The sequence below is a fragment of the Tamandua tetradactyla genome, chromosome 14, assembly GCF_023851605.1.
Source record: "Tamandua tetradactyla isolate mTamTet1 chromosome 14, mTamTet1.pri, whole genome shotgun sequence".
Classification (NCBI taxonomy): domain Eukaryota; kingdom Metazoa; phylum Chordata; class Mammalia; order Pilosa; family Myrmecophagidae; genus Tamandua; species Tamandua tetradactyla.
This window is the reverse complement of record NC_135340.1, coordinates 34,662,418-34,676,836: the sequence shown is the minus strand read 5'-3', so window position 1 is coordinate 34,676,836 and position 14,419 is coordinate 34,662,418. Positions and strand designations below refer to the sequence as shown.

General features: G+C 36.8%; 1 gene segment (V, D, J or C); it reads left to right on the top strand.

Annotated features, from left to right (window-relative positions):
* The first annotated feature begins 12,744 nt into the window (after positions 1-12,744).
* On the top strand, positions 12,745-13,269 carry LOC143655297 (T cell receptor alpha variable 2-like). The segment is given in 2 exon segments: positions 12,745-12,802; positions 12,974-13,269. Coding segments are annotated over 2 exon segments (354 nt in total).
* The last annotated feature ends 1,150 nt before the right edge of the window (positions 13,270-14,419 follow it).

Sequence of the window (14,419 nt, the reverse complement as noted above, 5' to 3'; positions counted from 1 at the left end):
AAATTTTGCTGCAGAAAAGGGCTAAGGTGAGCAGAAGAGAAGAGAGAGGGAGAAGGTATAGCATCTGTTCCCCACTGGCTTCAAGTTCCATGAAAAAAGTTTTAATTCCAGAGACTTGCTGTCATGTACAGAAAGTACACATTCTTGTTGATCACACATGGAACATACTCAAAAACTGAGTGTGTAGTAGGTTACAAGGGCAATTTCAATAACAGAGGCATTTTAGGTGCATTTTGTTTCTTATCAGAAGCAAGACAAGAATGGCAACTATCAGTACTACTGTTTAATAGAGTCCTACGGTAGAATATGTGGAGATGTATCCTTTATGAGTATAGTAGGGACTATGTCTAGCACTTCCCAGGTATCAAAGACAGATCTTGGACATTCAGTACTAAATGTCTTTCCTGTTGACTGAATGCATTGTGGTGTTGGTGCTGAATGGAAATGGCATTTAGTGTTTGATTAGAGCATTCCCTGTGATGTGTTTGAGAATTGTTTTTGGCTATATAGCATTGAATCCTCATTACCTAGCTCTTCTGAACTATCCATGAGCTGCTTATTATCCCTTAATAAATTTATTTTCTCTTAAATTAACCAGCATGGATTTTATTATTTTTTAAATATTTTTATTATAAACAACAAACAAACATACAAAGATTCTTGACAAACATTCTTGACATGGTTACAATCAATAGCACAATATCATCACATAGTTGTGTATTCATCACTATGATCATTTTTTTTGAGCATTTGCATTGATTGTAAAAACCTTATGACCAAATGTTACTTTTACACAGTTATCCAGTTTTTCAAATGTAGAGTCTTGTGATCAGTAAAGACAGCCCCTAATGTTTACTAATGAAGGATCATGGGTCAGCCCAGAACTAACCCACCCCAAGTCCAAAGTAAGATAACTACTTACTTTATCAAGAGAGATAACTAAAACCGGATCTAACCAAAATGGCCCCAACTGATACATGCAGTAGTTTAATCTGTAAGACACCTATACCTCATTATTATACTAAAAATTGCACCCATCATCATGTTAAGGCCATCACTTTCTTACATAGTTTTATGACTAAGTATGTAATCAACCCGTGCATGCTTAATAATCAGATCGCCTTTAATTATATCATATAGCACCATTGTGCTCATTTTCCTAAAACCTGCCTATCTTTAGATACTATGAAACTATCAGAATTACTACAGTTTGGGGAGACAGATTTTTGGGTCAATAGGCCATCTGATCTCCTGCTTTATTATGCCTAGCATAAACTTTTTGTCTCTTTGAAACCTGGTGCCTCAAGAATTTGTCACTGGAGCACATTGGACAAAATAATCCATCACCTTTGTCCAGTAACAATTTGGTGACTCTCGTGGGACAAGAAGTCCTAAGAGGCAATGAGGTCATCTGCCCAAGGTTTTGGGGCTCTAGTAAAACAGATAAAGATTGCAATCAAGACTTACATAGCTGCTAGACATTAGTCTGGAGGCTCAGCAGCCAGGTTTTTATCTGTTTTGCTGGCCCTTCAAACCCTTTTGTGTACCTTAAGAAATTTCCGAGAGAGATGCCATTTCCAGTTCCAAGTCTGGATATCTGACTGGATGAGTGGGTCATCAGGGTAAACATGGATTAAGAATTAATATGGACTTCCGGAGAAGATGGCGGCTTAGTAAGACGCGCGGATCTTAGTTTCTTCTCCAGGAAAGCTACTAGGGGAGTAGAAACGATACAGAACAGTGCCCAAAGCCACAACAGAGATAAAAAAGACAGCGTACCCCATCCTGGAACAGCTGGCTGACTGAGAGAAGCCGCTCGGGTGAGATCGCCGAGGCGCGTGGGCTTCACTGGGTGGGGCGGCAAGTGGTCGGAGTCACTCCCTTCCCCCTTCCCGGGCTGGCTGGGAGAATTGGAGAGGTGGTCCCCTGAAACCGTGGCGGCTGGCGCCCACACCACGCGCGGCCCCACGGACCAACTGAGAGAATTGAATCGGAAATCCCCAGGCTGCGGAGAACGGTGACGGGCGGGGGAGGCCCCTTCCAAACCCGTGACTCCCCGGGAACGTGCACTTTTCCGGGCGGGCCGCTGCCGCTGGCGCCCTCCCGCCACGCTTGTCGCCTGGGCAGACTAGGAAATTCGGATGGGCACTTTCCCGGACTGCAGCGGCCAGCAACCCTCCCCGCATTCGGACCCCAGGCCGGCTCGAACTCTTCCAAGCCGCTTCGGCTAGCGAACCTCCCGGATGGCGAGAGTTTTCCAAAGTTAAAGGTCCCACAGCACCTTTTACTGGTGGGACCCACAGACAAACGTGTGCCACGAGTGCCACCTACTGGGCAGGATAAGAAAAACAGAACCCAGAGATTTCACAGAAAAATCTTCCAAACTTTTGGATCCAATACCCAGGGAAATCTGTCTAAATGCGCAGACGCCAACAGAAGATAACGGATCACGCTCAAATAATTGAAAATATGGCCCAGTCAAGGGAACAAACCAATAGTTCAAATGAGATACAGGAGCTGAGACAACTAATGCTGAATATACGAACAGAAATGGAAAACCTCTTCAAAAACGAAATCGATAAATTGAGGGAGGACATGAAGAAGACATGGGCTGAACATAAAGAAGAAATAGAAAAAACGAAAAAACAAATCACAGAACTTATGGAAGTGAAGGACAAAGTTGAAAAGATAGCAAAAACAATGGACACATACAATGATAGATTCAAAAAGACAGAAGATAGAATTAGTGATTTGGAGGATGGAACATCTGAATTCCAAAAACAAACAGAAACTATCGGGAAAAGAATGGAAAAATTTGAACAGGGTATCAGGGAACTCAAGGACAATATGAACCGCACAAATATACGTGTTGTGGGTGTCCCAGAAGGAGAAGAGAAGGGAAAAGGAGGAGAAAAACTAATGGAAGAAATTTTCACTGAAAATTTCCCAACTCTTATGAAAGACCTAAAATTACAGATCCAAGAAGTACAGCACACCCCAAAGAGAACAGACCCAAATAGGCATTCTCCAAGACACTTACTAGTTAGAATGTCAGAGGTCAAAGAGAAAGAGAGGATCTTGAAAGCAGCAAGGGAAAAACAATCCATCACATACAAGGGAAACCCAATAAGACTATGTGTAGATTTCTCAGCAGAAACCATGGAAGCTAGAAGACAGTGGGATGATATATTTAAATTACTAAAAGAGAAAAACTGCCAACCAAGACTCCTATATCCAGCAAAATTGTCCTTCAAAAATGAGGGAGAAATTAAAACATTCTCAGACAAAAAGTCACTGACAGAATTTGTGACCAAGAGACTAGCTCTGCAAGAAATACTAAAGGGAGCACTAGAGTCAGAACCGAAAAGACAGAAGAGAGAGGTATGGAGAAGAGTGTAGAAAGAAGGAAAGTCAGATATGATATATATAATACAAAAGGCAAAATGGTAGAGGAAAATATTATCCAAACAATAATAACACTAAATGTTAATGGACTGAATTCCCCAATCAAAAGACATAGAATGGCAGAATGGATTAAAAAACAGGATCCTTCTATATGCTGTCTACAGGAAACACATCTTAGACCCAAAGATAAACATAGGTTGAAAGTGAAAGGTTGGGAAAAGATATTTCATGCAAATAACAGCCAGAAAATAGCAGGAGTGGCTATACTAATATCCAACAAGTTAGACTTCAAATGTAAAACAGTTAAAAGAGACAAAGAAGGACACTATATACTAATAAAAGGAACAATTAAACAAGAAGACATAACAATCATAAATATTTACACACTGAACCAGAATGCCCCAAAATACGTGAGGAATACACTGCAAACACTGAAAAAAGAAATAGACACAAATACCATAATAGTTGGAGACTTCAATTCCCCACTCTCATCAATGGACAGAACATCTAGACAGAGGATCAATAAAGAAATAGAGAATCTGAATATTACTATAAAGGAGCTAGACTTAACAGACATTTATAGGACATCCCACAACAGCAGGATACACCTTTTTCTCAAGTGCTCATGGATCATTCTCAAAGATAGACCATATGCTGGGTCACAAAGCAAGTCTTAACAAATTTAAAAAGATTGAAATCATACACCACACTTTCTCGGATCATAAAGGAATGAAGTTGGAACTCAATAATAGGTGGAATGCCAGAAAATTCACAAATACGTGGAGGCTCAACAACACACTCTTAAACAACGAGTGGGTCAAAGAAGAAATTGCAAGAGAAATTAGTAAATACCTCGAGGCAAATGAAAATGAAAACACAACATATCAAAACTTATGGGATGCAGCAAAGGCAGTGCTAAGAGGGAAATTTATTGCCCTAAATGCCTATATCAGAAAAGAAGAAAAGGCAAAAATGCAGGAATTAACTGTTCACTTGGAAGAACTGGAGAAAGAACAGAAAACTAATCCCAAAGCAAGCAAAAGGAAAGAAATAACAAAGATCAGAGCAGAAATAAATGAAATTGAAAACATGAAAACAATAGAAAAAATCAATAAGACCAGAAGTTGGTTCTATGAGAGAATCAATAAGATTGATGAGCCCTTATCAAGATTGACAAAAAGAAGAAGAGAGAGGATGCAAATAAGTAAGATCAGAAATGGAAGAGAAGACATAACTACTGACCTCACAGAAATAAAGGAGGTAATAACAGGATACTATGAACAACTTTACGCTAATAAATACAACAATTTAGATGAAATGGACGGGTTCCTGGAAAGACATGAACAACCAACTTTGACTCAAGAAGGCATAGATGACCTCAACAAACCAATCACAAGTAAAGAAATTGAATTAGTCATTCAAAAGCTTCCTAAAAAGAAAAGTCCAGGACCAAATGGCTTCACATGTGAATTCTACCAAACGTTCCAGAAAGAATTAGTACCAATTCTCCTCAAACTCTTCAAAAAAATCGAAGCGGAGGGAAAACTACCTAATTCATTCTATGAAGCCAACATCACCCTCATACCAAAACCAGGCAAAGATATTACAAAAAAAGAAAACTACAGACCAATCTCTCTAATGAATATAGATGCAAAAATCCTCAATAAAATTCTAGCAAATCGTATCCAACAGCACATTAAAAGAATTATACATCATGACCAAGTAGGATTCATCCCAGGTATGCAAGGATGGTTCAACATAAGAAAATCAATTAATGTAATACACCATATCAACAAATCAAAGCAGAAAAATCACATGATCATCTCAATTGATGCAGAGAAGGCATTTGACAAGATTCAACATCCTTTCCTGTTGAAAACACTTCAAAGTATAGGAATACAAGGGAACTTCCTTAAAATGATAGAGGAAATATATGAAAAACCCACAGCTAATATCATCCTCAATGGGGAAAAATTGAAAACTTTCCCCCTAAGATCAGGAACAAGACAAGGATGTCCACTATCACCACTATTATTCAACATTGTGTTGGAGGTTCTAGCCAGAGCAATTAGACAAGAAAAAGAAATACAAGGCATCAAAATTGGAAAGGAAGAAGTAAAACTATCACTGTTTGCAGACGATATGATACTATACATCGAAAACCTGGAAAAATCCACAACAAAACTACTAGAGCTAATAAATGAGTACAGCAAAGTAACAGGTTACAAGATCAACATTCAAAAATCTGTAGCATTTCTATACACTAGTAATGAACAAGCTGAGGGGGAAATCAAGAAATGAATCCCATTTACAATTGCAACTAAAAGAATAAAATACCTAGGAATAAATTTAACTAAAGAGACAAAAAACATATATAAAGAAAACTACAAAAAACTGTTAAAAGAAATCACAGAAGACCTAAATAGATGGAAGGGCATACCGTGTTCATGGATTGGAAGACTAAATATAGTTAAGATGTCAATCCTACCTAAATTGATTTACAAATTCAATGCAATACCAATCAAAATCCCAACAACTTATTTTTCAGAAATAGAAAAACCAATAAGCAAATTTATCTGGAAGGGCAGGGTGCCCCGAATTGCTAAAAACATCTTGAGGAAAAAAAACGAAGCTGGAGGTCTAGCGATGCCGAACTTTAAGGCATATTATGAAGCCACAGTGGTCAAAACAGCATGGTATTGGCATAAAGATAGATATATCGACCAATGGAATCGAATAGAGTGCTCAGATATAGACCCTCTCATCTATGGACATTTGATCTTTGATAAGGCAGTCAAGCCAACTCACCTGGGACAGAGCAGTCTCTTCAATAAATGGTGCCTAGAGAACTGGATATCCATATGCAAAAGAATGAAAGAAGACCCATCTCTCACACCCTATACAAAAGTTAACTCAAAATGGATCAAAGATCTAAACATTAGGTCTAAGACCATAAAACAGTTAGAGGAAAATGTTGGGAGATATCTTATGGATCTTACAACTGGAGGCGGTTTTATGGACCTTAAATCTAAAGCAAGAGCACTGAAGAAGGAAATAAATAAATGGGAGCGCCTCAAAATTAAACACTTTTGTGCATCAAAGAACTTCATCAAGAAAGTAGAAAGACAGCCTACACAATGGGAGACAATATTTGGAAATGATATATCAGATAAAGGTCTAGTATCCAGAATTTATAAAGAGATTGTTCATCTCAACAACAAAAAGACAGCCAACCCAATTACAAAATGGGAAAAAGACTTGAACAGCACCTATCAGAAGAGGAAATACAAATGGCCAAAAGGCACATGAAGAGATGCTCAATGTCCCTGGCCATTAGAGAAATGCAAATCAAAACCACAATGAGATATCATCTCACACCCACCAGAATGGCCATTATCAACAAAACAGAAAATGACAAGTGCTGGAGAGGATGCGGAGAAAGGGGCACACTTATCCACTGTTGGTGGGAATGTCAAAAGGTGCAACCACTGTGGAAGGCAGTTTGGCAGTTCCTCAAAAAGCTGAATATAGAATTGCCATATGACCCAGCAATACCATTGCTAGTTATCTACTCAAAGGACTTAAGGGCAAAGACAGAAATGGACATTTGCACACCAATGTTTATAGCAGCGTTATTTACAATTGCAAAGAGATGGAAACAGCCAAAATGTCCATCAACAGACGAGTGGCTAAGCAAACTGTGGTGTATACCTACGATGGAATATTATGCAGCTTTAAGACAGACTAAACTTATGAAGCATGTAATAACATGGATGGACCTAGAGAACATTATGCTGAGTGAGTCTAGCCAAAAACTAAAGGACAAATACTGTATGGTCCCACTGATGTGAACAGACATTCGAGAATAAATTTGGAATATGTCATTGGTAACAGAGTCCAGCAGGAGGTAGAAACAGGGTAAGATAATGGGCAATTGGAGTTGAAGGGATACAGACTGTGCAACAGGACTAGATACAAAAACTCAAAAATGGACAGCACAATAATACCTAATTGTAAAGTAATCTTGTTAAAACACTGAATGAAGCTGCATCTGAGCTATTGGTTTTTGTTTTGTTTTGTTTTGACTTTACTATTATTACTTTTATTTTTTTCTCTATATTAACATTCTATATCTTTTTCGGTTATGTTGCTAGTTCTTCTAAACCGATGCAAATGTACTAAGAAATGATGATCATGCATCTATGTGATGATGTTAAGAATTACTGATTGCATATGTAGAATGGTATGATTTCTAAATGTTGGGTTAATTTCTTTTTTTCCGTTAATTAAAAAAAAAAAGAGAAGGGGTAATTGGAGCTGAAGTGATACAGACTGTACAACGGGACTGGATATAAAAACTCAGAAATGGACAGCACAATACTACCCAATTGTAATGCAATTATGTTAAAACACTGAATGAAGCTGCATGTGAGGTATAGGTTTTTTGTTTTTTTGTTTTTTTTCTTTCTATTAATGTTTTAATTCTTATTCTGTTGTCTTTTTATTTCTTTTTCTTAATCGATGCAAATGTACTAAGAAATGATGAATATGCAACTATGTGATGTTATTAAGAATTAGATTGTACATGTAGAATGGAATGATTTCTAATTGTTTTGTTAATTCTTTTTTTAATTAATAAAAAAACTATAAAAAAAACAAACAAAAAAAAGAATTAATATGGTGGTTCATGTCCCTCAGGCCCTAGCTTTAGGGCCTTGTCCCACTTCCAGAACAATGTCCTTTACTCTGGCCTCTACACCTTTCTGTTCTCTGGGTACCATTCTTTATGGGGTTTGAACCCTGGTCTAAATTGTCTGTTGAGTGTACTCCTGGAAAATAAATAATCTAATGAATAATTGATGTTAAATGAAATTAAGTAGGCCTGTTTAACTGTTAGCTGATGTGTTGCCTAGGTATAGTAAGTGTTTAATGCTTGTTTAATTATTGACAAGTTTATTAAGCATTTAATGCCTTTTTAATTATTAGTTTAATTGTTAGTTGGTGTATTTGGTCTAGTCATTAATTGGTGGTGTTAATGAAATATAATAAATGTTGTGCCTGCTTAAATTTGTTACTTGGTGTCTTACTGAATTTGTATTGGTCAGGTGTTTAATTGGTGACTGATTATAGAAATTCATTAAAAAGGGAACCTTTGGGCTGTATTGATAATTTGAAATATTTTAGTTATGAGAGTTTCTGAGAAAAAGGTTTGTTTCTGTAACACAGTCTGGCCTCAATATGATTTAGAGTCAGGAAAGAAATTGCTTGAGAATGGCTCTCTGGAAAAATATTACCTTTACAGTTAAAGTTAAAGATATTACATTTAAAAGTGTTCTGCAAAAGGGCAAAAATGGGATGAGATGATAAATCTTTTACCCTTTATTTATCCCTCTCAAAAGTATTTTTGTGTTTCTGTGTAACTTACTTTCTATTTGTGTCTGTCTGGCTGTTCAATGTGTATTCTTATACCTCTGGATTGTAATAGCAAATTAGCAAAAAATTCTTAAAGAGTTCTATTTGAACTGCTTGAAAATAAATAGGCCTCTGTGCCCTCGATCATGAGGCTTACTCTTGTGAAGCTTATGTAGGTAGCATAGAAGCTTAGACTACCTATAGGCATGCCTAAGGTTTTTATAGTTGTATAATCATCAACACTTTCAGTTTTAGACAATTTTCATTACTCCCAAGAGAAAAATAACTGATAAAATTACCCTCTCCATATAGAAAATCTACCACCTCTTAACTCATATCCCCCCCCCCCATTATTTAACTCTGGTATTGTGGTGGTATTGCTGAATGTCTTCCTGTTAAACATAGCCCATGGCATGCAATCATAGTTTTACCCCTATACCATGATACCATAAACTCTTTTTACAAGATTAATAACTTTGAGGTAGTTCATGCATGAACTTATTTATATTTGTACTGTCAATTGGTGGAATACATGGCTCTATACAACCCCTTTCAATCATATTCACCTTCAATACGGCAATATTACTTATAGACCCACTAATGAATTTCCTTTACTTCTATCCTGTCCCTATATTCTGTATTATATGCCTCTGAGTTTTCCATTTCCAAGGTCATAAAAGTGAAATCAAACAGTATCTATCCTTTAGTGCCTCACTTATTTCACTTGCAAATACTTTTTAATCTTCTGCCAAGATTACTCTTCTTTGTGATGTATTGGGGCATCCCACCAATCTGTACAAACCAAGTTCTCACTCTCTATTCAGGGAACTTCATAACTAAAATTTCCTGTAATTCTGGTGTTTGAATAAGCTTGTTAGTCTACTCTTAAGGAAATGTTTGTTTAAAAAAGTTTTTCTTAATCATCTGAGTACTCTGTCTAGAAGACAAGGATTTACACCAAAATAATATCCTTGTTAATGTTTATGTTGGCCTTAACATCCTTTATTTCAGGAGACAGGTCTTCTCATCTGTAAGGGGAAGCTGCTACAAAGAATTCATTCTTTTATCTTGTCAAAGTGATGTGTTAAAATAGTTTAATATTTTGTATGGGGAGGTGTCTGGGAAGTACTACAGTGGTTAAAGGGGATTTTCTATCCTGTTGTTAGGTAAATTTGTATGGGTAAAATGTTACTCAGATTCTTAGAGATAGTATAAAAATTTCCTAAAGACTTAACGATATTCACACTGTCCATGTTATATCCTAATACTGATCCACACATTAGACAATGATATAATGTTGTTAGTCATGATTTTAGTTATTCTTAAAAAGGCTACAGATCATAGAAACAGCAAATTTGCTTGTCAGTTATACTGCTTTGCTCTAATGCTTCTCTAAATGTACATGTGGTCATCTATAGGTCAGAGCTCCATCTGAAGCAAAGAGAAACTAAAAAAAGAGGCAGAACAAATATATTAAAAAATATAAATTGTATTTTATCTGATAATTAACGTAACTCTGGTAAATGTGCAAAGGTGAGACAGAACAAAGACTCTGTTATTGCTTGTCACCATAATACAATGCTCAAATGTTTTTACTTCTGAAAGTAGCTTTATTTAAAATGTTTATAAGAAAATTAGAGCATAAATTGTAGGATCTTACTGCAGTCATATTTACTCTTAAGATTTAACACATTTCTCAATTCTGAAATACTTTGCTCTTTTTTACCTGTAGTTCACTACAACTTTAAGATCTGTCTGACACTTGAGACCTAAAGTTAGTTCTTTAGCTCTGAAAGTCAACATTACTCCATACAGCAACTGCTGAAAAAAAGAAAAACTTAAAAAGAGATCAGACTCCAGTTAAAGATGTAACTGAAACAGATCTGGTTAAAACTAAAGTAAATCAAAATACAAGTAAAAGATTTTAAAAACTGTTTTAAAACTTTGACTTTTGGATGAGACAAAAACCCAAAAAGGAAATACAAATGGTTCAAGTTCACTAATAACCAGAGGAATGAACATTAAAATGAGATTCCACAATCTGAATTGGTAAAATTTAGATAGTATTATAATACCAAATGCAGTGGAGGATTGGAATGCTCATGCACTGCTGGCAGAAGTTTAAATGGCTGTAGCTACTTCTATTACTTAATGAAATTGAGTTCTGTATATACTATGATTGAACAATCCTTTGTTGGGTACATACTCCAAAGAATTTTTTTGCATAATTCCTAAAGAGACAAATAAAAGCATGTTCCTTTTTGTGTTGGCAGGAGTTAGAGGTAGCCTAAGACTCCATCACTTGAGGTTTGAAGAAGTAACGTAATTGCTGAAATACTATACTTTAGTTAGACACTTTGAACCAGAAGTACACAACAAATAATATACAAAGGGTGTTAAGTTCTCTTTAGCTATCCACTATTTGGCTTTAGGAAGAAGCCACTTGAAGACTTAATCAGCTAGTATATATAGTTACTTGATAAAGTAATTACTTGATTGTGTTTCCCTTTATGCTTTAGTTGCTACAAATTTCAGAGCCCAGTTAATCACAGTAATGATACTATTCCTCTCACTCAGCATATCTAGGCCCACTTCCTTTTGGTCTCTATATACTTATTTTAAAGCCATATTATAACTCTAGATTTTATTTGAGAGCCTTTTGAGATCATAAATCTGAATTAAAGGTCTGTTGGACCTGAATGAATCATCTTAATATTATTAAGGAAACTCCCAGTAAGGAAAGAAAAGATTAGGGAAGAAACTAATCTACCTAGGCTGTAAGACTATAAAAGATAGGAAATGAAATATAGAAAGCTGCTCATTTTAGGATGGGAGTGAGAGTCTGACACTCCATGGAAGTATGTGTTCAACCACTCATATGAATGAAGAAAATCTTTTGGTAACAATCTCCCCCCAATTATTCACCAGCAGCCTTTCTAAGAAGATAGAATTTCCTTTGGATAGTCTTTATATCCCTATGGAAATTGAGTGAGGATGAGGAATTTAAACAAAAGGAAAGTACATGAAATTTCCTGAAGATGTGAGAAGGTATGAAGATTGTCATTGAGGTTGCAGAGGGAAATTGTTTTCCACTAGTTTCCATGTAGTCCACTAGATGGTGTTGATGCAAAACAAAATAACAGCAACAACAAAAAACTACTGGGTAAACTGAAATGGTACAAGCCATGATAATTCTTCACTTTCAAATAAACTTCCAAGAAAATCTGCACAAAACAATAAAAGTCAGAGGGCAGAATTTGCCATAAGCCAAGTATTAATAACAAAGGGACAGCCTCAGGCTGTAAAATGAGGAGAGATACCACTCAAAAGACAGCAGCTTTTTCTTTACCCAGTTTCTTTTGGGTACAAGAAAGTGCAACTGAGATTTTCTTTCCATGCTTGTTTCAGAGAACACCTTGGATCTAGGGCATCACATTTTGACAAATACGTTTACATGGTAATTTTTGTGCCTTAAGAAAAATCCATCTCTCATCCACTACACTTGCAAAGATTCGATGTCCGCTATTTTTAACACATCAGTGTGTCATCATATGACAGGCATGAAGTTTAGCTTGCTGCCCGGGTAAATATTTCACTTTAATTTGAATGATAAAGCAGTCCTTCATCAATTGTTTGATTCTTTTTAACACCCTTAGGGAAGGGAGGACACTTTGCAAAGCTGTGGTGACCTCCTGAAGAGGTGCACTCCCTTTTAAGACTGCCTTCTCAGAACAAAGCACTGCGGAAATTAATAAACAGCCTCACAACTGTAGTCACTGTTCTAAAATACACAGATACAGGATTATGATGTCACTGACACAAAGAAAGAAATGCAAAGTGGGGAGACACTGTCTTTGACCACTTCAGTTTCCTAGTAAGCTTCATTTGCAGCAGAGGCTGGAGACCAGGTGTCCTTTGTCTATGTCTATGCAGGGCACCCTGGCAGCAGCATGGCTGGGGCTCCTCCTCAGCTCCCTCTGGAAGGGTGAGTAAACTCCTCTGCCATCCAGTCTTGAAAAAAGGTATGTCACTGTTTTAAATTTGGACTTAAAAAAAACCTAAAAGCCAAATATTGATACTCACTGTACCTAAGGAGCTATCAGCAACCCAAGTAACAGTATAAAAATCACAACGTTCCTTTTTTTGTTTCCTTCAGTTGCAGGGAGCAAGGAGCAAGTATCTCAGCCTCCTGCGATGGCATCTTCTGAGGGGGCTGTGGTGGAAATCTCCTGTAATCACTCTGTGTCCAATGCTTACAACTTCTTCTGGTACAGCCACATCCCTGGATATGCACCAAAACTCCTTATTAAGGGCTCAAGGCCTTCTCAGCAGGGGCGATACAACATGACTTATGAACAATTCTCCTCATCCCTGCTCATCCTCCAGGTGCAGGGGGCAGATGCTGCTGTGTACTACTGTGCCCTGGGGGACACAGAGGCAGGAACCCCATGAAGACCTGCACAGAAAGACAGAATGATCATAGCCCTTGTAGAAGGCAGAAAGGAGAAGAGCAATAACTGCTTTCACCTCTAATTCAGTATTCCTTAAGCTTTTTCATTTGGCACTGCTATCAGAAAAAATTTTTGAGTCCAGACACACTATGTATTAGCAAATTTCTAAAGGAAAATATGCTCTTAGGGAGCAATTCATGGTCAACAATAAGTACTTATAAATCTGTGTTTCAAATCATGTTCTTACTAAGTAAAATACTTTTGATTCATTTATTTTTGAATTGATTAGGTTATTTTTGTTTTTCCTCATAAAATGACTGATGATGAGCTCTTAATAGTATTCAGAGGTGTGTCATCTGTGCCATTTTATTGTTCTCTGTGCTTGCATTTGAAATATTCTAGCTTCAGTCTTGTTGCAGGAAAGACATTTGTCCATTTTGTAAAGGACAGTTTAGTTAGCATTGGATAATATAATAAAAAGCTCTGAGGGAATGAATGTGTAAATGGTTGCTATCAACAGCTCTGCATTTGGAATTTAAATCCTTCCTTCGATACCTTTTCTATAATCTGACATACAGACCCAGTGAGGGTGCCATTGTCAACCAATATGTGAAATATTGTAGAACTCCATTTCCTTCCTAATTTTGGATTTAAAATACAAATGGAAGTTGCAATATATTCTTCCCATACCCTTGTTAAATTATCTTTTGTTCCCTTCCCTGATTTGTACCTCCCTCTTTAGAGACCAGTGCCCTAGAGTAGATCAGTGGGTCTTCAGTCTGATTATCAGAAGTGCCTGGAGTTTTGTGGAAAATAGATTCTTTGGCTGTATTGCAGATCAACTGAAACAAGGTTTGAAGAGGCAGGACCAGAAGTCTCTATTGTCTGTATTACCCTTAAAGGTTTTTCAGGTAATTCTGCTGCTCAACCAGGTTTGATCTGGGATTCAAACCCAGATCTGTCTGACCCCAGATCTTGAGACTTTAACTACTATTATCTCCTTCCTTTCATTTACAATGACAGTAATCATAGTAATAAGAAAAGTTTTCAGAAAGTGATCCTTACAGGCCAATGCTTCCCCGTATAGTAGACTTTTAGTAAATGTTTACATATTGAATAAAAAGTTAAAAAAAAGTGAATGGCAGATTGTT